Here is a 27,959-nt window from a genome sequence, read left to right on the forward strand (position 1 = left end):
CTCCTGATTAATTTTGGGTGATGATTAATTAGTGTTAATAATAGTTAGTGTAATGATTACTGAGATGATTAAGTTAAAGATAATTAGTGAGATTAAAAAATCAGATGATTTTTTTTTTAAAGAAGTAGAATTATTGAGAGAGTAAAGTTAGAGAAGATGAAGAAGGAAAACATGAAAAACGATGGATTTTACCAACCATAACCGGAGGAAGGGTATTTGGGTACCCAGGTGTGCTTCAAACTTAGATAATGTTGGTTGAATTGCTCCAAACTTTCAAAAAAAATGAAATTTTTTATGTAGATTTGGGTCAGTTCGGTTACCATATGTCAAGAACATGTAACCGAACACACCTGAAAGTGTAGTTCGGTTACGTTTTCCAAACACGCAGGTTACCGAACTCGCTCGTTAATGGAGGTTTTGGTCGTACAGTGTAATGTTCGGTTACCTAGGATAAAATGGTACGTAACCGAACTTTGAACTTAACAATTTATTTGGGTACATCTTGTGTATTCGGTTAGTTCGCAAACTTCAACGCAACCAAGTTCCCAACCGAATTGCAGGTTAAAAGTAATCTAGTGTTAGAAGTTCGGTTGGTTCGCAAACTTCAACATATTTTGCGAATCAACCGAACTTGGCTTATATATGAATATATGCAATTAGGCAAACGTTCGGTTACTACGAAATTTATTTCTTGGCGAATTAGGTAGAGTTCGGTTACGAAGTTTCAAAGGTAGAGTTCGGTTACAAAGAAAAATTAACATTTTTGCGAACGGGCTGAACTTGTGGACTTCTCATTATTTTCGTAAACTAAAGTTCGGTGATATCCTTATTTTGCGAAGGAACCGAACTTATGGACTTCTGTTATTCTAATACAAGGAGTTCGGTTAAAAGTATTTTTTGCGAATCAACCGAACTCTATTTGCTAAGTTCGATTACTTTGTAGTTTTAAATTTTTTTGCGAAAAAACCGAACTCTATTGGCTAAGTTCGGTTATTTTGGAACTCAAGATAGTGGCCACGACAACACAGTTCGGTTAGACTGGATTTGTTTTTTTTTTTCGGTTCTAAGGGTGGAGTTCGGTTAGTTTGTAGTTTTAAATTTTTTTGCGAAACAACCGAACAGAGAGTTCGGTGACTTAGTTTTAAATCCAATAGAACCGAACTGTTCTTCGTGTTCTTCATTTTCAAGAAGTTTGGTTAGTAAACTAGGGTTTTTTGGAAAATCGGCCTAACCGAACATGGCTCTGTAACTCCTACTAAAACCCTATTTTGATGATTTCTATTCGATTGAAGCAATCAAAATCAAATTAAAGTGAAGGGTTTGTTGGAAAATACCTCCGGAGCGGTCCCATGGCAGAATCAGGCTGCGGCTGGCATCTTTTATACTCGATAAAATTATCATGTAACAGAACTTAATTGTGATTGCATTGATGTTGTTACATTTCTTAAATAGGCGGTGGTGGTGGTGGGAGGAGGTGGTGGTGGTAATCGGTGGTAGGTTAAGAGGAAGAATTTCTAAAAAGTTCAAACTACACATAATTAGGAGGGCTATCTAAGAGTAGGTTTTACAGCAGTTCACAGTAAACTTTGAAGAAATGAAACTCGATCTTCTGGGTCAGTAACGGCCATCCAAACAATCCTATATTCTCTTCCTTGGCAAAATGATTTAAGTGCAGCAGTATAAAGATGTCGAGGGAGATCATGACTTGCTCTTAACTCATTCAAAGACTTCACACATTCTTCCACACTTGCTCTTAGCTTTTGATCATTCGCATCATCAGAAGTTGTTAACGTCTTTCTTCTATGTACTCCAGCATCACGAAATTGGTCGGAATTTGAGGTAGAGCGTGGCATGTCATCTAACTGAGGCTTATTCTCTTCATTCTCAGTCTCAACTGTACTTCCAAATAGAGTTCTGAGTTCACTTGCGAATTGCAAAGGCTTTTTTCTGAAATTACTTGATTCAGGTATCATCTGATTTCACATATTAAAACTACTTCAGCACCAGAAAATCTAAATTGACTGAATTATATTGCTCTAAGCCTCTAACTGAAATGAAAAATAAGTAAATTGGAGAGGAAATATAAGTACCTTACTGAACTCAGCCCATTTATCTTCTGACCAATTGAAGGTATGAGTCTTGGCGTCGTATCCACTTCCAGCCGCATTCATTAGCTTTGACCAAGCAATATACTGACGTCTCAGATGTACCCACTGGCTTGACAACTGATTCTGGTTGAATTTCGAACCAAATTTCTTCTCTAGTTGTTGAGATACCTTAATCCATGATTGAGGCTTTAACCGTGTAAGCAATCTACCCTTTTCATTAATTTCCTTTACGCATAGATCAATATAATATTTCTTTACAGAAGTACTCCAATGTAGCCCATCTATATATTGAGAATCGTTCTTTACCGTACACTCAAACAAAGTTCTAAGTTCGTCTGCATGTTGCAAAGGCTTTTTCTGGAACCTACTTGATTCAGGTACCATCTAATTTCATATATTAAAACGACTTCGTTAATACAAAAAAGATAAAATTATTTGAACTAAGTACCCTATTTGAAATGAAACAATAAAGAGTCTAGAGTCAAACACAAGGTAGTTACCTTAACAAAATCAGCCCATTTATCTTTCGACCAACCAAAGGTATGAGTCTTTGCGTCATATCCATCACCTGCAGCATTCATTAGCTTTGACCAAGTGACATACTGATTTCTTAGATTTCTCCACCGATAAAGCAGCTGAGTTTGAGTTAATTTCAAACCAAATTTCTTCTCCATCTCTTCACCCACTCTGGTACATGATTGAGGCTTTAAACGTGTAATCAATCTACCCTCTTCATTAACTTCCCTTACACATAAATCTATGAAATGTTTTCGCTCGGTATCTGAAAGTGGCTTGTTTTTCTCTCCAGAAGCCACTACCAATCAAGAAAAACTCAAAATTTTACTTAAGCTTAGAGTCACAACAAAAACAGCATCTTAAACAACAAAAGGTAATTACGTTAATGAAATTTTAACTATAGTTGCTGACTTGGAGTTTTAGAGTGGGCCTTGTGCAGGGGAGTTTTCAGAATCAAGGTGATAATCCAACTTTAAGACTAATACAATGGTTTTCAAGTAAGGTTCTACTGGTGGTATTGTCACAATCGTAAAGAATCAGAGATCACTATGTAACAACCAAATAAAAATTATGTGGAAAACATGTTTGCTGTTGCTATTGTTAAAAAAGAAAATTGCCTTGCCACAGGACAGTCAGCGCGCGAAAGTTCAAGGGCAAAAACCTCCATTTTGGCTCATAATTGAGGAACTGACACTAGTATTGTAGGTACTACAGGTTCCAGGTATATGTGTTGCTTTTGCTACAGCTAGACACACCTGAATCATATTCCCAATGTTAAGTTTTGAACAATTATGGAGCTAAATAGTTTCGAGCTCAACTCCATGGTATGAAAATTCAACAGCTTACAACTCACAATATCAGAATAGAAAGCGAATTCAAAAAAAAAATGAACAACAATTGATGAAATGTAGGAAATATGCCTCTAATTTCTCATAATGTAAAGAGACAAGGAAATTATTCAATTAATTACTAATTGAAAAGATGAAGAAACGGGGAAATTGAATTGTAGGTCTGAAAGAAAGAATTTTACCTCCAAATCTAAGAGCAGCTTGATGATAAGCTCTAGAAGCATCTCCAGGTGTATCAAATGTACCTAACCAGATTTTTGCTTTTCTCTTTTGTGGATCTGTGATTTGAGCTCCCCATTTCCCCCTTTTTCTACACTCTCCATGGTATTTTTGATTTACCACTTCTTCTTCTTCTTGTGTATCAAGGATTGGATCATCACATTCAGATGATGATGATAAAGTAGTAGAAATAGAAAATGATTGGGTTAAATTAGGGTTTTGAAGGTTAAGATCATCAGAATCAGATGATGAAGATGAATTAGTGGTAGAGAACAATTTGATTAAACTAGGGTTTTGAAGTACTCGAAATCTTGATCTTAGTTGTTGCAGAGCCATGGCTGTCTGGGTTCAAGTGAAGTGAACTGAGAACTGGATAGTGGATAATAATAAAACCCCTAAAAGTTTTGTAAATCCGGGTTAGGGGCTCCGAAGTCCGGCCCAGTAATTACTACTTACGCTAATTAAATAAATTATGGACACTTTTGACCCCGTTCCTTTTTCGTATATTCTCAGATTTCGTTTACTGAAGCCAACAAAATTTACTGAAGTTTGTGTAGACAAAAATAAACTATATTGTCATAATGTCAAGTGTGCAACAAATATTGCAGCTGCGGAGGTTTATAACTTTATATACACAAACCTTTCTTTTGCTGCTTTGTGAGCTCTCAAATATGCCAAACGAAAATCTTGCAGCTGCTTGTAATTCATGTAATTTGCAAAAAAAAAAAAAGATTGGAGATGAAAAAATTCTCAACTCTGATATCATCTTAGGAATCCGGGGGCCTAACTAACCTCGAAAACCGGCTTGCAAGGTTAGGTTTGTCCGAGGCTTATTAAGCATGGGACCTACATTGTTTTGGGCGATGTGGTACTATTTAACACCCTCTCAACGACTAGGGCTACACCAACGGACTGACATGGAAGCCACGGACCACGGACGCACACTGGCGGGGATACAGAGTGGTACGGAAACCACGGACGTACACTGGTGGGGATACGGAGTGGTACGGAAACCACGGGTAGCGTTGAGAGGGGCCTGTTGAGATTATTAATCCCAAATTGTCTGGACAATTTCAGATCCTGCGATTTATAATCTTTTGGGCCTCTTCACTCATTGTCGATTGGTTTTGAGTTGGATGCCCGTATTCTAACACTTTTTTCCCTCGAGTTCTCCGATCAAAAAGATTTCAGTACCTATTCTATCCCTCATAAGTAACTCAACGGCCCAATCGAGGTAATCAGTACTAATATCTATTTTGATCACTAAGTTCTTCATGGAGTTGCACTCCGATTGATAAAGCGCCCATGGACTTGGAAAGTTCGTCGATGAAGGTGTTAGTCATTTCCTGAATCATATCTTTTGTTATTCTCTGGCTAACCTTCTTTCCATATGAAACACCTTCACTTTCGTCTTTGTCAGAGTAATCATTTCTATGTGAATATATATAACAAACACCAACTTCATTAATCTTTTTTTTTTTGATCAGTCATTAATCTTTTCTTTTCTTGTTAACAAAAAGAAGTTTCATGAGTACATTTAGGACGACTAATTAGCTACTCCATCTTTTTCTTTCTTTATTTCTGATCATGGCCACATATACTTAGTCTTCTGACTATGGGAACATTTCAAATTTCACTGCTTAAAAGGGTTTCTCTCTAGAGCTAGCCTACCAAGTTGAAATTTCAAATATATATATAAGTAATGCATATTGTTGGATTTATCTTTCACTACACTCTAACCGTTTAAATGAGAATCATAATGTTTGTTAAATCAAAAAAAAAAAATTAAGAAAGAAATAAGCAAGCCCTAAACTTAAAAGGCTTTTGTGTGTATAGTCTTGACCAAACTAAAGATCCATGATTATATCACAAACCCTTAATTTCCAACTCCACGTAAACTGAATGATTACAAAGACTTATGGTTGGACTTTCGAAGTAAAAAACATTCCTCCTTTTAAGCACCATCAAACATCAACCTATATAAATATTAATCCAGTTAAGTAAACTTATTCATTTAATTTTTAAAGCTCTAAATCTGTTCATGTTAAAGACATGAAGTTATTACCACAGCATCAGAATTCTTTCAGCTTCAGTACTAAACTATTACTATCATTATGCAGCCTTACTCTCATCATTCCTTATATGTCCATACATATTTATTGCTTTGCTGCGATCAATTATGATAACCAATCAAATGACCGGCTGGCGTTAATTGCTTTCAAGAATCAAATTACTGAAGATCCACTCGGAATATTGAGTTCCTGGAACGACAGGAATAACTCTCTCCATTTTTGCGAGTGGACAGGTGTTACATGCAGTCGTCGTCATCGTAGTAGAGTCACCACGATTGATCTTCGATCACAGAGATTGGTAGGTTTCATATCCTCCCACATAGGGAACCTTAGCTTTCTTAAGATACTCAACCTCTTCAACAACAGTTTCCACGGTGAAATGCCACAGAAAATCGGTCGTCTTTTTCGATTGAAACAACTGGATCTTGCAAATAATTCCATGGAAGGAGAAATTCCGGATAATATTTCTAATTGCTCCAATCTCATACACCTTAATATTTCTGGCAACAATTTTCAGGGAATCATTCCAAAAGAGTTAGGCTACTTATCCAATCTCATAGTACTGAGGCTTGGGGAAAATAATCTATCAGGAGAGATTCCAACTTCGTTAGGTAACCTTTCATCATCTCTTACTCATCTTGATCTTCGTAAGAACCATTTGGATGGAACAATCCCGGACACTTTAAGCCAACTAACAAAATGAACACATCTAGTGCTAGAGGTGAATAGGTGTTGAAATGTGTGATACACTTCTTCTAGAATTCTCTGAATGTAAATACTAGTGCAGTGGTTAAAAGAAATTACTAATCTGTAAGTTGTCTAGTGTTTTCACAGCCAGTCAAAGTTCTTGTGTGTACACCAACTTTAGTTATCCAGTTCAGAAGATTCTAGATAGTTGATGTGTAAGGCTATATAGCCGTGTACTTGTAACATCTGTACAATCTAATAATAAAAAAGGAAAATCTCTCAAGTCCGAGAGTTATCTATCTGAAGTGTGAGTTCTGTGTTCTATCACAAAAACTTGATTCACAAATTCACCATAAATTTCTAATCAAAGAACCCAACAGTGGTATCAGAGCACGTTCGATCTAATCGGGCGTTTCACTTCCGTCTACAATCATGGAAAGCAGTAGTCAACCATCCATTGCAGTACCTATATTTTCCGGTGAAAATTATGATTTCTGGTGCATAAAATTGAAGACATATTTTGTGTCTCAAGATCTTTGGAAAATAATTGAAACTGGTGTTGATGGAGATACTACAACAAATTTGACTGAGGAACAACGAACTCAGTTGAAGGAGAAAAAACAAAAAGATGCTAAAGCTCTATATACTCTTCAGTCAGCGGTTGATGACACAATCTTTCCGCGGATTATGGGAGCTACAACGGCCAAAGAAGCATGGGCTAAGCTGAAGGAGGAGTTTCAAGGAAACGAAAAGGTACGGACCATTAAATTGCAAACACTTAGAAGAGATTTGGAAAATATCAAAATGAAGGATTCTGAGACAGCAAGGAATTTTTATTGTAGAGTGAAAGACATAGTTAATCAAATGAATATTTATGGTGAAGTTATTGCTGATAAAAAGTTGGTTGAGAAAATTCTTATAAGTCTCTCTGAAAAATATGATCCTATAATAACTGCAATTGAGGAGTCGAAAAACATTAATACTCTCTCGGTGACAGAACTTATGGGTTCTTTAGAAGCGTACGAACAGAGATTGAGTAGGCGTAACGAAGCCCCAGTCGAAAGTGCGTTTCAGTCGAAACTCAACTTTGGCAAGTCTCAGAAATCTAAAGAAGATGGCGGAAAATCCAAAGGAAATTATAAAGGAGATAAACCCAATAATAATTGGGTAAAAAGAGAGACAGGAAAGAAAAATTTCCCACCTTGTAAGATTTGTGAAATACCAAATCATCGAACAGAAGATTGCTGGCATAAGGGCAAGCCGAAATGTGACAATTACAAGCGTTTTGGTCGTATTGCAAAATATTTCCGTCAAAGAAAAACTTCCATGCCAACTATCATGAAGAAGAGAAGGAGGAGGAAACAAAACTGTTTTATGCCCGCCAAACATCATCAGAAGAAAAAAAAATGAAGCATGGTATGTCGATAGTGGTTGCACCAATCATATGACTGGCGACGAGAGCATTTTCTGTGACATCGACACGTCCAAAAAGGCACTAATGAGATTGGGAAACAGTGAACTAATTGAAACAAAAGGCAGAGGGACAATTGCAGTGCAAACTTAAAAAGGTACGAAATTTATTCGAAATGTATTCTTAGTTCCCAGTTTGAAAACCAGTCTATTGAGTGTCGGCCAAATGGTTGAAAATGGATATTCTTTGTACTTTGAGGATGGTTTATGCTTCATATATGATAGAAAGAAAAGGAATCAAATTATTGCTACTATGAAAATGCAAAATCGAAATTTTCCTTTACATTGGAATTATGTAAGCAATACTGCCCTGAAAGTAGAAGTTCAAGATTCATGGTTGTGGCATCGAAGATTTGGTCACTTCAATTTCCATGCTCTCAAGATACTCCAGCAAAAGAATATGATAATATACATGCCCTGTATACAAGAAATTTCTGACGTATGTCAAGGATGTCAACTTGGGAAGCAACATCGTCTATCATTTCCGCATGGACAAGCTTGGCGAGGAACTGCACCATTAGAACTCGTGCATACAGATGTTTGTGGACCGATGAGGACACCATCGCTCGATCAATCCAGGTACTTCATTCTTTTCATCGATGATTTTACAAGAATGACTTGGGTTTATTTTTTGCACGAGAGGTCTGAGGTATTTGCAGTTTTCCAAAAGTTCAAAAATTTGGTGGAAAAACAAAGTGGTCACTATCTTAAAGTATTAAGAAGTGACAGGGGTACAAAGTACACCTCTAAAAATTTTAACAAGATTTGTGAAGATGGAGGAGTTGAACACCAGTCAACAGTAGGATATGCACCGGAACAAAACGGCGTATCGGAGAGGAAGAACAGAACCGTAATGGAGATGGCTAGGTCTATGTTGTATGAAAAAGGTCTTCCAAAGAAATTCTGGGCAGAAGCTGTTTACACGGCAGTGTATTTGTTGAACAGATGTCCAACAAAAGCAGTGAGAGACAAGACTCCAATTGAAGCCTGGAGCAACAAGAAGCCGTCAGCAAAACATCTCAAAGTATTTGGGTGTATATGCTATATTCATATCCCCAAAGAAAAGAGACATAAGCTAGAAGAAAAATCAGAGAAAGGTATCTTCATGGGTTACAACTCTCAATCCAAAGGCTACAGAGTTCACAATCTTCAAACAAAGAAGATGATAATTAGTAGAGATGTTGAGTTCGATGAGAATTCCTCATGGAATTGGGAGGCAGATATTATTACCAGAAGGACAGTGATGCTACCTGCAGAGACTGAAAATCAGGATGATAAAAATGATGGCGGAGAGAAGACTACAACACCTGCAGATTCACCACCAGAATCACCAGCTCCAGCATTAACTCCACAACAAGAAGTATCCTCTCCAGAATCAACACCAGGAAAGATTCGATCATTGCGAGACCTATATGAAACTTGCAACTTTGCATTTGCAGAACCTGAGAGCTTTGAGGAAGCAGTTAAACAAGGTGTATGGGTTGATCCAATGAAAGAAGAGATCAAAACGATTGAGAAAAATGGAACATGGGAACTTGTCGAATGTCCACAAGACAAAGAAATCATTGGTGTGAAGTGGGTTTAAAAAACCAAAACTAATCCAGATGGATCAATTCAAAAACGTAAAATGAGACTCGTTGCCAAAGGTTTCTCGCAGCAACCAGGGGTTGATTTCCATGAAACATTTGCACCTGTGGCACGACTTAACACTATAAGAGCACTTGTGGCACTTGCAGCTCAAAAGAAATGGAGAATTCATCAGTTAGATGTTAAATCAGCATTTATAAATGGCGAGTTGGAGGAAGAGATATATATCCAGCAACCACAAGGTTTTGTCAAGCAAGGAGAAGAAGAGAAAGTGCTAAAGCTAAAGAAAGCTTTATACGGGGTTAAACAAGCACCGCGAGCGTGGTACAGTCGCATTGACAAATATTTCATTGGATCTGGATTCAGGAGGAGTCCAAATGAACCAACACTTTACATTAAGACTACAAATTCAGGTACTCTTATTGTTTCTATGTATGTAGATGATCTTATCTATACAGGGAACAATGAATCTCTACTTCAGGAGTTCAAGGAAGACATCATGAAGACATTCGAGATGATCGACCTCGGATTAATGCACTATTTTCTCGGACTTGAAATAAATCAAGAAGAAGAAGGCATCTTCATATATCAGAAGAAATATATTGAAAACCTACTAAAAAGGTTCAAGATGGATGGATGCATGTTTGTAGCAACACCACTGGTACCTAATGAAAAACTAAGGAAGGAAGATGGATCGGCAAAAGCAAATGCATCAACCTACAGAAGTATAATTGGAAGTTTGTTGTACCATAGGGAAACAAGGCCTGATATCATGTATGCAACTAGTTTACTGTCAAGATTCATGCAAAGTCCAACACAAATCCATTGTGGTGCAGCAAAAAGAATATTAAGGTATCTACAAGGTACAAAGGAGTATGACATATGGTACAAGCCAGAAACAGACTCAAAACTAGTTGGGTATACGGATACTGACTGGGCTGGTTCAGTGGATGATATGCGAAACACATCAGGCTATGCATTTTCACTTGGTTCTGGTATATTTTCTTGGACTTCTAAAAAGCAAGAAAGAGTCGTGCAATCATCAACAGAAGCTGAGTATATATCAGCTGCAGAATCAGCACGCCAAGCTACATGGCTGAGAAGAATATTTGAAGATTTGGGAGAAAAGCAAAATCAAGCGACTGAAATATACTGTGACAACAAGTCTGCGATTACTATATCAAAGAATCCTGTGTTTCATAATCGCACAAAACACATTCCTATCAAGCATCATTTTATTCGAAAAGCAACAACATACAAGGAAATTGAGCTCAAGTACTGCAATACTGGAGAACAAATTGCAAACATATTTACAAAATCTTTGGCAAGGCCAAAATTTGAGTTCCTAAGAAGACTATTGGGAGTTGATCAAAAGTGTATCAAGGAGGAGTGTTGAAATGTGTGTACACTTTTTCTAGAATTCTCTGAATGTAAATACTAGTGTAGTGATTAAAAGAAATTACTAGTCTGCAAGTTGTCTAGTGTTTTCACAGCCAGTCAAAGTTCTTGTGTGAACACCAACTTTAGTTATCCAGTTTAGAAGATTCTAGATAGTTGATGTGTAAAGCTATATAGCCATGTACTTGTAACATCTGTACAATCTAATAATATAAAAGAAAAATCTCTCAAGTCCTAGAGTTATCTATCTGAAGTGTGAGTTCTGTGTTCTATCACAAAAACTTGATTCACAAATTCACCATAAATTTCTAATCAAAGAACCCCAACAATAGGTTATCAGGTACTGTCCCTTCTTCATTCTATAATATTTCATCACTTGAAGTCTTTTCATTACTGGATAATCAACTCCATGGTAGTATTCCTTTTGATATTGGTTTCACACTTCCTAATCTCTGGTATCTTTCGGTTGCAATTAACAATTTCACGGGAACAATTCCAAGTTCATTTTCCAATTCGTCTAGGCTTAAGATTTTACAACGGAAAATGAGTCATTTGTCCAAATATTTTTAAACCACGGTTCAAATGGACGAGTAAAAAATAGTTTGGGTGAAATGGCCAAAAAAAAATAATAAGGATGAAACCAGTTTCATCCTAGCTTAAATTTAAAAAATAGCAAGGATGAAACTGGATACATCGTGTGTAAATTAAAAATATTTGAAAATGGGCATGATGAAACTGGTTACATCCTGCCTATTTTTACATTTTTGTCCATTTAAACAGTATAAAAATCTAACTGTCCATTTCACCCAGGAATTGTTGATTTTGGTCTTTTTAACTAATTTTGTGATTTTACAATTAGGCGACAATAGTTTAGTTGGATCAGTACCTTATAACTTTGGTAACTTAAAAAGTCTTGAAGTGTTACATTTAGGATCCAACAAACTTGGAATTGGACAAGCTAATGATTTAAGTTTCCTCAATTCTCTAGTCAATTGTAGCAATTTGAGGTGGATAAATGTAAACGAGAATAATTTTGGGGGAGTGTTACCTAGTTCGATAGCCAATCTCACAACAAAACTTGACACACTAGATATTGGCAATAATCAGATATATGGAAGTGTTCCTACAGGTATTCAGAATCTTGTAGGTTTAACGTCACTCACTTTGGGTCCAAACCAATTCACAGGAAGTATTCCTCCAGGTATTGGGCTCCTTCAAAATTTGGGATTATTATATTTACAAGAGAACAAGTTTTGGGGTTCAATTCCAACCTCTTTCGGAAACTTAACACAATTGTTGCACCTTATTTCATATGACAATAACTTAACAGGTTTAATTCCATCAAGTCTTGGATACTGCGAAGCCTTGCAAGTCTTAGACTTATCGGGCAATAGACTAAGTGGTAGGATACCCAAACAAATTTTCGATCTTCCTTCTTTATCAAGAATTCTCAGCTTAGCTAATAACTCACTTACCGGCACCCTTCCAGTAGAAGTTGGAAACTTGAGAAACATCGGGGGAATGTCTTTGTCCAATAACAAGTTATCTGGTGAAATCCCAAGTGCAATAGGCGAGTGTTTGAGCTGAACAGAACTAAACTGGACGGTAACTTCTTCCAAGGGAAAATTCCTCCATCCTTTACTTTCTTAAAAGGTCTTGATGAATTAATTCTTTCCCACAACAACTTGTCCGGTACAATACCAAAAGGGTTTGAAAATCTTACGCTCAGTATATTGGATTTATCATATAATAATCTAGAGGGTGTGGTACCTAAAAATGGAGTTTTCAAGAACATAAGTGAATTTTTATTTGAAGGGAATACTAAGCTTTGTGGTGGAGAACCTGACTTGAAGCTGCCAAATTGTTCTGTCCCAATAAATCCAAATATGGTGTGGAAACAGCGGATATCAAAGCCTGCCAAAGTTATAACCATCAGCATAGTTGTCGCAGTTTTACTTGTAACTTTGATTGTGTTTTCACTTTATATGTATTGGAGAAGGAAGTCAGAAACAAAACCGCCTTGGACAACTTTAGACATAGGAAATCATTACATGGGAGTTTCTTACAGTGAGCTTTTTAAAGCTACCAATGGGTTTAATGATTCTACCAACTTGCTTGGTGTGGGAAGTTTTGGTTCTGTATACAAGGGAATTCTTCGAAATGATGAATCGAAACCTGTTGCAGTGAAGGTTCTACACCTTCAACAAAGAGGTGCAACCAAGAGTTTCTTGGCTGAATGTGATGCCCTCGGAAAAGTTAGGCATAGAAATTTACTCAAGATTGTAACTTGTTGTTCGAGTACTGATTCTCAAGGTAACCCTTTCAAAGCTCTAGTTTTCGACTTCATGGTTAATGGGAGTCTAGAAAATTGGCTGCATCCAGTTGAAGCCGAGTAATGTCCTTCTTGATGATGATTTTACTGCTCATCAGGGTGATTTTGGCTTGGCTAAATTCCTTTTTATTCCCCCAAGTAATTCTAGACGCCTGAATGAACCAGACGCAAGCTCAATTGCAATAAAAGGCTCCGTCGGTTATGTTTCTCCAGGTAAGTATTTATTTTTATTTGCAATTGTTATACACATTGTGAACACCATTAATTTGATAGCACAACCAATTGAAACACATGATAAAGTACTGTCTATAACAAGATATAAACTTAAATCATGAACGAAATTAAGTGCAATGAAATGAAATAGAAATCAACACAAGCATATACGTGGTTCGACAACGGAGTGTCTACATCCACGGGTGAAAAAGAGTTAAGGTGTTTATTAAGATTGTTGGGTTACATTGAAGGAGCTTCCTCAATCTCTCTGTGAGTAATCCCTAACAAGAATAGAAAAGAGAATAGAAACAGAACCCTCCTCTCTCTTCTGCCGACCAAGCCCCCCCTCTAGACCTAATAGTTTTGGTTTATAAAGGGAAAATATCTTCCGGAGAATTACTCTTCTATCCTTAGCTTAGGATTGAAGCTGTGTTGGGGTTGATATGGTATGTGCTGCTGTAGTCTTGTGTCCAGCTGCAGCTTCTAATCATCCTCCATGTGTCCATACAGATTATGGTATCTACAATTTGCCCCTTTTCTTGAGGGTCGATGATAAGCGATCCTTAAGAAAAATTCCTCTCACCATAATCGTTCATGCTTCGGTTGTTGTTTCCTTCGGCCGCTCCTTGTCGAAAGGTTCTGCATTCTTATCGTACTGGTACAAGCACTCTTCGTGGCTTGTTCTTTGTTGGTATTTGGCATTGAAATTTTCAATACCCGGCTTGGTGCTTGTCCGTTGCATGCTTCAAGTTGAAAATGCTTTGTAAGGCCGGTTGAGCAGCAACAACCTATACATCGTAGCGTCGACAACTTTTACTTCACAACACCGTATTATTTGGGGTCACATGACCTCGTAGGATTACTCAAATTTATCTGGCACAAAAATGTAAGTGGACGACATTTCGTATCAGTTTTTTGTATTATAATAAATAAGATAAATTCATCTTATGAGCAGTAACAAATTTATTAAGTATTTCTATGGTTTGATCTTGCCCCTGCATTGTGGGGAATCATAAATCGATTGTCGCTGAGGTAAGATGAGTGTTTGAACCTGTCACCCCGTTGGCCAATCTCGGGCCAGGAGATTACCGAACGGTGGGGGTTGAAAATCTCCCGGAGACGTGGTGTAAAACTGAATGTTTTGCAAACACCCGTTCCGCTGAGCTGCCAAAGGCATGTCATGTTGGGCATCTCTTTCTTATGGAAGCCTTCCCCCTGGTCGTACACTCATAGACGCTTATGGGGGAGTCCGGAGAGATTGTGTGTGAACGCTTTACCCAGTATGAAGATATGAGATCGGTGGTGCTTGCCCCGGTTCTCCATTATATGCATTAGTATCCAAAAACGTATCCAATTTATGGAAATGTATGCATTATTCCGAATTGAAATGTATCAAATGCATATAACAATGTATGCTAATATAAAAAAAATGCAAGGAGTCTGAATATTTGCAAACTCTTTAGTTGTGTGTATGCCCCCTTTTGGTTTCGGAAGGTGGTTCTTGAAGCTTGCGAAAGCAAAAGTATCTGCTCTAACGTAGGATGCTTAGGCTGTCGAATTTGAGCTGCCCCTTGAACTGTGCTTTTGAAATGATTGCCCCGACGAAGAATTTATTAACTTCTCCGTTGCTGTCACTTTTTCTCTATTGCAGTTGCCAAAAATCATGATTTGCTGGAGATCTGTAACAACCAGCACATGCTTCTGTGTGTATTGCCGTCGGGCATCTTTGAGTGAAAAAAATTTCGAGGTTACAGTAGAAGGCTTGTTTACTTGGTATCCAGGTGAGATATTTAATCTCATATTGTATTACCCGCTCGTTTTAGGATCGGTCCAGGACAAGAAATTATTTTATTTCTTGTGCTTCAAGATACTCGTTAGTAATACCAACATTATGAAATTATTTAATTTCAATTAGCAACATGAAAACCGCCAAAAATACCTCGAGATTGACTTTTGTTTATTGATTGGGTTAAAATTATTAAACCCCAAGGACACTTTAGGAGCTTGTAGGGAATCGTATTGTCATCATCATGCATCATCGGAATTTCACCGAAGCTATATTTTCGGAGTGGGGCCGACACCATATTGGCCAAGCTTTTTATGCTTCTCAGTAGTTAACTAGTGCGGTGTCTGGAGCAACAATCGTCTTCTTCAGCAAGCATCATGTCTGCGCTACTTCTCATTTATTGTACAGACGCCTTCGTCTTTGAATCGTCCTTGCAAAGCTTTGCACTCTCCATTGGATTATGCATCGTTGATGTCTTTGGAGCATCCCCACCGGATTTTGGATCATCGTCGTGAATGCGAAAGATATATCTTCCTCTCTCTGTGGTAAGGGATATCTTCATTCACGAAGATCATATCTCTTTTTTAAGGGATATCTTCATTCATGAAGATACGAAGTTCAGGGAGATTGCTCCGTAAACATTGACCGTCCTGCTCGACCATCATATTCTGGATCATAGTTATGAAAAGCAGAACCTTCGTTGGAGCCTTTGTCAACAGAGCCTTCGTTATTGGAGCCTTCGTCAACAGAGCCTTCGTTGTTGGAGCCTTCGTCAACAGAGCCTTCGTTGTTGGAGCCCTCGTCAACAGGGCCTTCGTTGTTGGAGCAAAGCCTTTGTTGTTGGGACTTTCATCAACAGAGCCTTCGTTGTTGGAGTCCTCGTCAACAGGGCCTTCGTTGCTGGAGCAAAGCCTTTGTTGTTTGGACCTTCCTCACCTGAGTCTTTGATGAATAGCAGAAGCTTCGTTGTTGGAGCCTTCGTCAACAGAGCCTTCGTTGTTGGAGCCCTCGTCAACAGGGCCTTCGTTGTTGGAGCAAAGCCTTTGTTGTTGGTACTTTCGTCAACAGAGCCTTCGTTGTTGGAGTCCTCGTCAACAGGGCCTTCGTTGCTGGAGCAAAGCCTTTGTTGTTTGGACCTTCCTCACCTGAGTCTTCGATGAATAGCAGAAGCTTCGTTGTTGGAGCCTTCGTCAACAGAGCCTTCGTTGTTGGAGATCAGCATTGTTATTAGAAATTTTGTGACAGCCTTGGGAGATCATCATCACTGGGATTTGTATCGTCGTACCAAGACTTTGGGTCATCATCTTTGGGCCTTAGATCATCGCCCTTGGATTTATACTGTTGCAGCCCTCGGGTTTGCACTATCGTTGTATTTCTGATGCTGCCAAAATTGATACTTGGGAGTCCTCGTATAACATCATTGCTTGAACTCTAGTTTAAATTATAGGACCGAAGATATATTATCGATTAGGCATCTTTATGCCGTCGTCGACAGCAGACTAGGCATCGCCATGCCATCGTCGACATCAACTTGGCATCTTCACCATCATCGTCTTGGAACGTTGGATCACCGTCGTTGGAGTCTGGTCCATTGTGGCAGAACTTTGCTATGAGCGGGTCTTCGTGGAGCGTTATATCGTCGGTATCAGGATTGTATCAAGTTGGCCCATTGTACTTCGTAAACATTGGTTGATCATCCTTGTTGTTGTTCCTTATGGGAAGACTGGAATTTTATTCATGAAAATATGAAAGAGATATCTTCATATCTCTGTGGTAAGGGATATCTTCATTCATGAAGATCCGAAAGAGATATCTTCATATCTCTTTTGTAAGGTATCTCTTCATTCATGAAGATATGAAGTTCAGTGAGATTGCTTCGTGAACATTGATCGTCCTGCTCGAGTATCGGATTTTGGACCGAAGCTTTATCTACTGTTTGGAAAGCTTTGGGTAGGTAGTGTCGTCGATGGTCGTACCATTATTTTTCCCCTGTTTCGAGTCATGTAGGTTTTGTTGAGTTTGCTGACACATTGTTTGGTTCTTGGTGTCTTCGTGTAACGCCGTTTGAAATTTGGTTATACGATTGGTTAACAGCTCACGATCTTGCTACGCGGCATCGTCGTCGGTTATAAAGAAGATGGCTCTACATCAATCTTGGGGTGAAGATAGGAGCTGCGTCGCTGTAGTGTGTGACCGAAGTTATATCATCGTTGTGTGAAGTGAAGTCATATCTTCGAGTAAACTATGATTCGTGTTAACAAGTTATCTTAACAAGTCATCGTTAAAGCTTCGTGTAAACACGAATGCTTCGTGTAAACAGTCATCGCTGTGTGGAGAGCCTTCGTTCCTTTGTCTTAACAAGTCATTTTGGAAGATAGCCTATTATGGCATATACACAACAGGTTGAACTGCACCGGTTGTAAGCACTTTTTAACCAATTTAATTCTCTGTTTGCAGCGGTTGCAAGTATGCGAGGAAGCATCATCTATCGGCTTATTTTTGGAGCGTGCAACAGCACGCAAGGATGGAAAATGTTGGCAAAATGTCGTAGCTGCTACTCCCACTGCACTTGTGTCAATATCTCCCTTCATGTCTTGGCATTCTAGGTTAGGTCATGCTTCCTTTTCTCGTCTTTCATATATGATCAATAAGGGTTTACTAGGAGATACTCGGTTAGATAAAGAACCAAATTGCATCTCTTGTAAACTGGCAAAACAACCAGCTCTTTCTTTTAATCTTAGCACTTCTGTCTCAAGTGAACCTTGCTCTTATACATTCTGATGTCTGGGGTAAATCTCCAATTATGTCAAAGGGAGGTGCTTTGTATTATGTCAGTTTTATTGATGATTATTCGTGTTATACATGGGTATATCTATTCAGTTCTAGAGCAGATTTTCTTAAGTTATATGTTGATTTCTCAACCATGATAAAAACTCAGTTTGGTAAAGTGATCAAAGTTTTTCGTGTTGATCAAGGAGGGGAATATATTTCCAATCCATTAAAAGAATTTCTTAAAACCCAAGGAACCATTCTTCAACTGTCATGTACTGAAACTCCGGAACAAAATGGAGTTGCAGAACGTAAACACCGTCATATTATAGAGACAGCTAGAACTCAGTTAATTTCTGGCTCAGTTCCTTCAAATTTCTAGGGAGAATCAGTCCTTACTGCAGTCTACACCATCAATAGAGTCCCAAAAACTGTCATAGGAGGAATGTCACCTTATGAGCGTCTCTATGGTAAGAAACCAAACTATTCTGAGCTTCGAGTCTTTGGTTCAACTTGTTTTGTACTCCTTCCAGAACGTGAACTTCATAAACTTGGTCAAAAGAATGTCTTGTGTGTCTTCCTTGGTTATGGTATTGAACAAAAAGGGTACCATTGTTATGATCCAGTTAATAGAAAGATTCGTGTCTCTCGTCATGTCATATTCTGGGAGAAAGTTCCATTCTGGTCACTTCCAAGCAGCAAATCATCATCTTTTGAGTCTTTCACTTATTCTGATCCATTTAGTAGTGAATCCAATCCTAGCACTTTTCCTATATCTACTCCTGAAAGTCCATCTCCTCTAGTTGTTGATCCACCAAATACAGATGACCAAGACCACTCTACGACTCAACCTAACAGTGCAACTCAGGAACAGATCCTGATTCTGAAAAAAATTCTTTGCCACCTAGCAATCGAAGACCACCAGCTAAGTATGCGGACTATCACTGTTCCTTGTCTTCTATTTTGTCATTTTATGAACCAAAAACATACAGAGAAGCTGCAGCCATTCCAGAATGGCAAGATTCAATGGATGATGAATTGGAAGCACATGCAGAGGCAGGCACATGGGAAATGGTGGACCTTCGTCCTGGAAAATCAGTTGTTGGAAGCAGATGGGTCTATAAAGTTAAGACCAAGTCAGATGGTGAGCTTGAACGATGTAAATCACGAGTTGTTGCAAAATGTTATACACAAGAGTATGGTGTTGACTATGAAGAAACATTTGCACCAGTGGCCAGAATGGTTACAGTTCGTACATTACTTGCTGTTGCTGCAGCACGACAATGGGGGCTTCATCAAATGGACGTGAAAAACGCGTTTCTTCATGGTTAGTTATAAGAAGAGGTTTACATGCAACCTCCTCCTGGTTTGCCTCATGAACCTAATCAAGTATGTAAGCTTCGACGGGCATTATATGGACTCAAACAAGCACCTCGTGCTTGGTTTGAGAAGTTTAGGAATGCAATTCTCCAGTATGGATTTACACAAAGCTTTTGTGATTCATCTATGTTTGTCAGATCGTCAGAAAAAGGAATTGTCATTCTTCTCTTGTATGTTGACGACATGGTTATTACTAGCAGTGATCTACAAGGTATTACTGAACTCAAATCATATCTCAGTGATTGTTTTAAGATGAAAGATCTTGGATCTTTAAGTTACTTTCTTGGAATTGAAGTTGGCATGTCACCCACTGGTTATTTCATATCACAAGTCAAATATGCATCTGAGATTCTACAGCGTGCAGGGCTATCTGACAATAAGGTAACTGACACACCTCTTGAATTGAATGTAAAATATAGTCCTACAGATGGGACTCTATTGTCTAATCCAACACTGTATCGTCAACTAGTAAGGAGTCTAAATTACTTGAACATTACGAGACCAGACATAAGTCATGCAGTTCACATAGTCAGTCAGCTTATGTCTGCTCCAAGATCTACTCATTATGCAGTTGTTCTCAGAATTCTAAGATATATCAAGGGGTATCTTCATCAAGGTCTGTGTTTCTCATCAAAGTCTGATCTCACTCTTCAAGCTTACTCAGATTCCGATTGGGCTGGGGATATTACAGATAGAAAATCTATTACAGGCTATTGTGTGTTCTTGGGAGACTCGTTGATTTCATGGAGAAGTAAGAAACAAAGTGTGGTTTCTCGTTCAAGTGCTGAAGCAGAGTATAGAGCACTTTCTCACACCACATCTGAACTCATTTGGTTACGGTGGCTACTTCGTGATATGGGAGTTCTAATTTCTGCTCCTACACCACTGTATTGTGATAACAAGGCTGCTATTCAAATTACACACAATGATGTCTTTCATGAGCGTACAAAACATATAGAGATAGATTGTCATTTTACTCGTCATTATTTCAAGAAAGGTACAATCACTCTTCCACATGTTAAATCAGAATTTCAAGTGGCTGATCTTTTCACCAAGACTCACTCTGCAGCTCGTATTCGATTCTTAATTTCCAGACTTAAGATGTGTACTCCACCACCTTGAGTCTGAGGGGGGATGTTAAGATATGGTCAAGATATGATATATCTTGACATTATTGTGTTTGTTATTTGGTTGTAACTGCATATATATTCTTTTTGTATATATCCTAAATATTGTTAGTTGTATCTTTTATTTTCCTTATCTAGTTGTTAGGTGTATCTTTTATTTGCCTTATCTAGTTGTTAGCTATATCTTTTATTTGCCTTATACAGTTGTTTAAACATGTATAAATCAGGCTTTTGCCTATCAATGAAGATACAGAGAATTATTCTCACAAGTCACAACTACATTAGAATCTCTATGCCCATGTTCATCAGTTTGGTCTTAGAAAATAATGGTTTGGTCCTATGACCAAATAGTAAAAAAATATTTTTTTTTTCTCTCTCTTAATTAAAAGAATTAAATAAAACTTAAAACTTAAATATCTTTTAAACCATGTGTCCAAAAATGATAAATTTTATATATTCGGAAAGCCCTCGACGATAGCTTTCCAACGAGTACCATTGTCGCTATGTTTCGGAGCTTTTAATTTTTGACTTATTTTTTAGCTATAAAATGAATTATTATACGAGTTCATTCTACAAAATGAACTAATTTAATGAACTATTATACGAGTTCATTCTACAAAATCAACTACTTTAATGAACTATCATGCTAGTTAGTTCATTCCAAACAGTGAACTCTTTGTATTAAAAAACATACGAGTTCATTCTACAAAATGAACTACCATACGACTTCATTCTACAAAATGAACTGGTATAATGAACTATTATTACAAGTTCATTTTATAAAATGAACTACCATAATGAACAACTATTACGAGTTCATTCTACAATATGAACTACCATTCTTAATTACTATTACGAGTTTATTTTACAACATGAATTATCAATCCTACAATATGAACAACTATTATGAGTTCATTCAAAATTAAGAACAACTATCATGAGTTCATTCTTCAATATGAACTATAATAATGAACTATCATTACGACTTCATTCTTCAAATTGAACTACTATTATGAGTTTATTCTACAAAAAAAATAGCTAGTATATACGAGTTCATTTTACGAAATGAACTGCTACTATTATGAGTTTATTGTACAAAACAAATTGCTAGTATATACGAGTTCATTTTACGAAATGAACTGCTAGAACTAGAATGAACAACATGTTCAAAAATAGTGTTCATTTTCGGAAATGAACTACTATTGTATCGAAAAAGAATAAAAGCACCGAAACATAGCGACAATGGTACTCGTTGGAAAGCTATCGTCGAATGCTTTCCGAATATATAAAATTTATTAATTTTCGACTTATATCTTGAGATATATTTCATTTTTAAGTTTTTATTTATTAAAGTTAAGAAAAGAGAGAAATTAATATAGAAAATAAATAATAGAAAAAGAAAATTACTCACGTGAGGAGAAATAAAAAATAAGAGATACAAAGCGTACTTTAAATATTTTAATATTTTTAAATAATTATGGATCAAATGGAAAATGTGATTTTTGAAAGGACCAAATAAACATGGGACCACCTAAAAAAGGTACAAACCACATATTTTTCCCTTCTTTTTATAAGGCCGGATTAGAAATCCAAACCGTTCAATTTAGGGTTAAATGGTGATCGTCGATTTGTTTTGACTATTTGATTCAGCAACTCACGCGTATTTTATCACTGACCGTAATTGCTGACCGGAGTATCTATCCACGGCTGAGTTTGAAATTTTTTACCGGAGCAATGTTAACAGAAACGTACCTGAGAAAATTGGGCCTGAGACCATAAACAAATGGAAGCCAACAAAATTTACTCAAGTTAGTGTGGACAAATAGAACTTACACAGTATTGTCCTGTTATTAAGAAAGAAAGAAATATTGTACCTGCAGAGGTTTATCATTTATATATACACAAACGTTTCCCTCCTGCTTTGTGAGCTCTCAGATATGCAAAACAAAATCTCACAACTGCTTGTTATTCTTGTAATTAGCAAAAAATTGCAGAGAAGAAAATTCCTAGGTCAGTTCTAACTAAGACTGCAAAATCAAATACATCAGATGTCTCCTATCTTTTCCCTCATGTTCTCCAACATCTTCTTCCTATATGCAGCATCTCTAATCAAAAAGATTTCAGTACCTATTCTATCCCTCATAAGTAACTCAAAGGCACAGTCGAGGTAATCAGTGCTAAAATCATCCATTTTCGTAAGTTCTTCATGAAGTTGCAATCCAATTGATAAAGGGCCCACAGACTTAGAAAGTTTGTCGATGAAGGTGTTGGTCATTTCTTCAATCACATCTTTCGTCATACTCTGGCATACCTTCTTTTCATCTGAAATACCTTCATTTTCGTCTTTGTCAGAGTAATCATTTTTATGTGAACCACCAACTTCATTAATCTCTTTGGGTTTCAGGCAATCAAATCCACCTTCAACTGAACCTCTTATAGCATGATGATCACCAAAGATTATTCCTAACTTCACAAAATCCCATTTTGGTCCTCTATCGCGCAAACTCTTGTACTTTTTGTTTGCTGCCTGAAACAAAAAGAACATTTGTGTGTTTCAAGGAATACAAACAGAAAAGTGTGCATATAGTTGTGTACATAAAGCATAAAAAACTAGCAAAATGTGTGAGCTGACAGACTTATGGTCAGATGATCTTCAAATGATCAGGCCAACAAGGCTTTCCGTTCATATGGATAAGAAGTATCTAAGACTTAAAAGCAAAGATATATAGTGAATTACTGATACGGATATGATAAGAGCTGATAATAGGTTCAGGAACACTTAGACTCCCAGTTGCACTAACAAAAAAACATGACAATTGACTAATCTATTTGCATCTCAGAATGCAGGTTCATCTCCAAAGTCAAAAGTGGATTTTTGCAGATGTACCAATTTGTTCAGTACCTCACATACTTTCAGTAGTTTCCCTAATCTCTTGAGCTAAGCACCAAAGTGAATTAGATATAACTTGACACTATGTAAGTCACATGTTGAATTCCCTTTAGACAGATCCAAACATTGAGCCTTATAAAAGACTCAGCTCTCAAGTTTGGTCTTCAAAAGCTTTGAGGCAATAAAAATTTTGTCTGACCTTTCAAAGAAGGTTACATTAAGATTGAAGTAGAAACCTAACAATCAGATAACTAGGGTTATTCCAGATGATAATCCATGGACAACACACTACATAAGGAAACCATACACGGCACAAATGCTAAGAATATCAGGAGTAGTAAACAACTTAAATCTTTAAAAGGGGAGTACTTACATTTACTGCAAGAAACTCATTCCATCGTTCATCAGATGCGACGACATTTTGCTTGATCGGACACCATCGGAAATTACTCTTTTCTTTTAACTCAAGAAATCTTTGATACTCAATTCTCATAACACCAAGTCTATAATCTATTTGCTTTCTTGAAAATTCTTTACGAGTCTTTTGGGATATTGCATCTGTTACTACCTTCCACACATTATCCTCCCATGCATCTCCATGCATTTTACCCTCTGTAGCTTGATCAACCAAGGTGTCAAGAAGAATACTATCTGTGGCCGTGGTCCATCTAACAACTTTGCCTTTCCCCTCATTATGAACTTTTGAGCTGGACTCGGTCGCCATGTTTAAAGCTGTTGAAGTACACAAATGAGCAAACATGCATAAACAACAAGACTATATTGAAAACCATAAAACAGTATCATATTGACACCGAAAGGTAACATGAATTTCATCTATCAACAGTCATTTGTTAACAATATAACAAATGAGAAATACAAATTGTTTCCTGTCATTAGTTTCAGCTGTAACCCTACAATGGCATAACACAATCAATTAGATAATATGTTCCTTCTCATAGTAATATCAGCAAACATCCTATAATCAATATTGAACCCATCAAGCAGGTTCTGCACTATTTGTCGATTGGCTTCCTTGTGCACAGAGAATATTAATCGACAGAATCACAGAACGATGTTAGCTCACAGGGTTTGAAATCCAACCCAATACGCTGCTTAAATTAGGAAAGCACCTAGAAAACAACACTATATTGGAAACCAAAAAACAATGTTACATAGCCAGCAAAACAATAACATGAATTTCATCTCTTAACAGTCAGTTGTTAACAATATGACAAACGAGAAATATAATTTTTTATCAGTCATTAGATTCAACTGTAACCCTACAAAGACATAACACACCATTATCTAAGTTGAAAAAATCTAGCATGTTCTGCTCTATTTCTAGATTGGTTTCATTGTGCAAAAACAATATTAGTTGACAAAAAAAAGTCAGCTTACAGGGTTTGAAATCCAATTCAATACCCTGCTTAAAATCAGCCAACATCCTATTATCTACGTTGAACCCATGTAGCATGTTCTGCTCTATTTGTCAATTGGCTTCATTAGGCAGAAACAATATGAATTGATAAAACCATGTCAGCTCACAGGGTTTGAAATCCAACCCAATACCCTGCTTAAATTAGGCAACCATCTAAATGCAAGTTGGGATTGAAACCTCCTGTAAATCTATGGTTCAAACAACACACATTTCAGTAATTCAGTGCAGATTCTTATCCATCCATAACATACACCACTTCAATTTCAAAAACGGTAGTCATTACATCAATTTCATGTGAGCTACACGCATTATGCTGTGACATTTGGATCCACACCCAAAAAACCACCAGATCATGGCATTCCCCACAACCGGTTCATCATCCGGCAAATGCTAGCTACCTATCAAGGTTACTTCTATTTAGCATAAATACACAATTTTGCTAAATATAGCAGCCCCGCTACTTACACCTAAAGGTCCTAAAGTGCAAAACAATATGACAAACGAGAAATCCAAAATTTTCCCAGTTATTAGTTTCAACTGTAACCCTACAATAGCATAACATAACCAATTAGATAATACGTCCCTTCTAATAGTAAAATTAGCAAAAATCATCTAGCATGTTCTGCACTATTTGTCAATTGGCTTCCTTGTGCATAGACAATATTAATTGACAGAATCACAGAACAATGTTAGCTCATAGGGTTTGAAATCCAACCCAATAACCTGCTTAAATAGGCAACCACCTAGAAAACAACACTATATTGAAAACCAAAAAACGATCACACATTGCCAACGAAAGGATAACATGAATTTCATCTCTTAAAAGTCAGTTGTTAACAATATGAGAAACGAGAAATACAAATTTTTATCAGTCATTAGTTTCAACTGTAAGCCTACAAAGACATAATATAATCAATTCAATAATGTGTTCCTTCGAACAGTAAAATCAGCAAGCATACTGTTATCTACGTTGAATCCATCTAGCATGTTCTGCTCTATTTGTCAATTGGCTTCATTGTGCAGAAACAATATTAACTTACAGGGTTTGAAATTCAACCCAACTCCCTGCTAAAATTAGCAACCACCTAAATGCAAATGGTTCAAACAAGACAGGTTTCAAAATTCTGTGCTGCTTGTTACTATCCATCTGCAACATACACCACTTCAAGTTCAAAAACAATAAACACTACACCAATTTCATGCGAGCTACGCGCATTATGCTGTGGCATTTGAATCCCACATCCTAAAACCACCAGACAATTGCATTCACCGCAAAGGGTTCATCCTCTGACAAACGTGGGCTCCCTATCAAAGTTACATGCTAGATATAGTAGCCCCACTACTTGCACCTAAAGGCCTAAACTGTTAGAAATAGTCCTGAATGCTGTAAGAGAATCAAACCTATCAAATTTGACAACCCAATGTCAGAACCCCAAATCAATTCACAATATATCCTAAGCAATTACAAGAAAAGATAGAGAGGCAGACACTTACAATGCTTGTTTGATTTATCCTCCGTTTCCGAAGCTTCAACCTCCATTTCTTTTCTCCTAACATCAGCACCACTCATTAACCATTCTTCCAATGACCCCCCTCCTTCATTTTCCCTTGATTGATTAATCACTCCATCCCCATCATCATCACCCTTCACCTTCACAACCTCCTCACCAAGTGATTTAAAAGGATCACCACCACTCTCAACTCTACTTAACCAATTATTATTATCACCATCCCTCCTAAATCGATTCTTCAATGTACAGTAATAATGCACATTGTCTTTCAATGTATGAAGCTTACTTAAACTAGAACTAATCTCATTCTTATCATCATCTTCATCTGGCTTCTTCACCTTCACAACCTCACCAAGTGATTCAAATGGATCACCATCACTCTCAATTCTACTCAAACAATTGTTATTATTATAATTACCCCTAAATCGATTCTTATTTTGACCTAAACTAGTACTAATTTCATTCCTATCATTCTCTTCAACCTCTTGAACTGAGAGTTTCGGGTAATAATCACGAGGAGGCTGCCGAGAAACTGTACGTGAATCATCGACATTAAATCTACGATTATGTCCGAAGAATTTTACTATTTTTTCTTGGAATTCCTTGGGATTATTACCGAGAAATGATGAGGGTGAAGGGGTTTTTGGCGGTGGTAGTTTTAGGGGTGTGCGGTTGGGCTCCTTAATGCCTTTGAAAATTGAAGGTAATGGTGATGAATCTGTGGTTTCTTCATCGGAAGTAGTAGAATCTGGTAATGAATTGGTAGTGGAAGAGAAGAATTTGATGATTGATTTAGGGTTTTGATGGATGATTCGAGATTTCGATGATCTTAGTTGCAGAGCCATTGCCCAGGGAGGAGAGCAAGGGATTTTGGGGAAATTTGATAAACCCAGGTTTTGTTTGTTGAGGTGGGTAGGTTGAGTGTTGGTGGGTACCAGATAGGAAATACGGGCTCGGGCCAGGCGATGAGGACCATGCCTAGAGCTGGCAAACGGGCGGGCCGGGGCTGGCTTGTTACGGGTTATACGGGTTCGGGTTAACACGGACCAAAACCTGCGGGTTGATATTCTTCACGGGTGGTCATTTTTTCAACCCGCGCCCGTAACGGGTTAAGCTTGCGGGTTCACGGGTTAGCTGGTTTCTGGTCAGTTAACTCACCAGAAATCGATTTTGACAGAGTTTCCGGCCACATTCAGGCCATCTAAAGCTCCTTCCCTGCAAGGCTGCAACCTAACATTCGTCTAATTTATTCAATTCAATTCAATCAACAGATTCAACACCAGTGAAACCTTAATATCTCAACATAAATTCTTCTTATCCCTGTTGAAATGTAAATTGCCATTGAAGAGGCCTTTTCTTATGACAGAAACATACCAAAGGTAAAAATTCCATAAATCAGTAAGCCTAGCTACAAAAAGAATGTAAATGAAACCCTAGGATCAAAATTTTGAAATACCAATTAGCTAAAAAAAAGGTTTCGAAAATCAAATCACAATTACAAAATCATTCAGACTTGTCATATACCGATAAATACTAACAAACTTTGCAGAAACTCTATCAAAATTAAGGACCACTGCTGAATCAAATTCATCGTTTCATGGCAAACAC

At 37.4% G+C, this 27,959-nt stretch overlaps 3 protein-coding genes across 4 annotated transcripts; 1 reads left to right on the forward strand and 2 right to left on the reverse strand.

Annotated features, from left to right (window-relative positions):
• Nucleotides 1–1,384: 1,384 nt before the first annotated feature.
• On the reverse strand, nt 1,385–4,032 carry LOC113338722. The gene is made up of 4 exons (XM_026584097.1): nt 3,655–4,032; nt 2,609–2,922; nt 2,091–2,492; nt 1,385–1,973 (listed from the first exon to the last, which is right to left on the reverse strand). The coding sequence occupies exons 1-4, from the start codon at nt 4,025–4,027 to the stop codon at nt 1,575–1,577; spliced, it is 1,488 nt and encodes a 495-aa protein (XP_026439882.1). The 5' UTR covers nt 4,028–4,032; the 3' UTR covers nt 1,385–1,574.
• Nucleotides 4,033–6,882: 2,850 nt separating this feature from the next.
• On the forward strand, nt 6,883–7,860 carry LOC113272887. Its single transcript, XM_026522678.1, has one exon. The coding sequence runs from the start codon at nt 6,883–6,885 to the stop codon at nt 7,858–7,860; it is 978 nt and encodes a 325-aa protein (XP_026378463.1).
• Nucleotides 7,861–22,142: 14,282 nt separating this feature from the next.
• Nucleotides 22,143–27,225, reverse strand: LOC113319499. Of its 2 annotated transcripts, XR_003345563.1 has the most exons (4): nt 26,335–27,225; nt 23,776–24,134; nt 22,387–23,039; nt 22,143–22,279 (listed from the first exon to the last, which is right to left on the reverse strand). XR_003345563.1 is itself a non-coding variant. In XM_026567753.1 (3 exons), the coding sequence occupies exons 1-3, from the start codon at nt 27,194–27,196 to the stop codon at nt 22,557–22,559; spliced, it is 1,704 nt and encodes a 567-aa protein (XP_026423538.1). In that variant the 5' UTR covers nt 27,197–27,225; the 3' UTR covers nt 22,337–22,556. The 2 variants fall into 2 exon arrangements, 1 of the variants encoding a protein (XP_026423538.1); XM_026567753.1 differs by lacking the exon at nt 22,143–22,279 and having other exon boundaries at nt 22,337–23,039.
• Nucleotides 27,226–27,959: the final 734 nt, after the last annotated feature.

The sequence above is a fragment of the Papaver somniferum genome, chromosome 1 (genome assembly GCF_003573695.1).
Source record: "Papaver somniferum cultivar HN1 chromosome 1, ASM357369v1, whole genome shotgun sequence".
Lineage (NCBI taxonomy): Eukaryota > Viridiplantae > Streptophyta > Magnoliopsida > Ranunculales > Papaveraceae > Papaver > Papaver somniferum.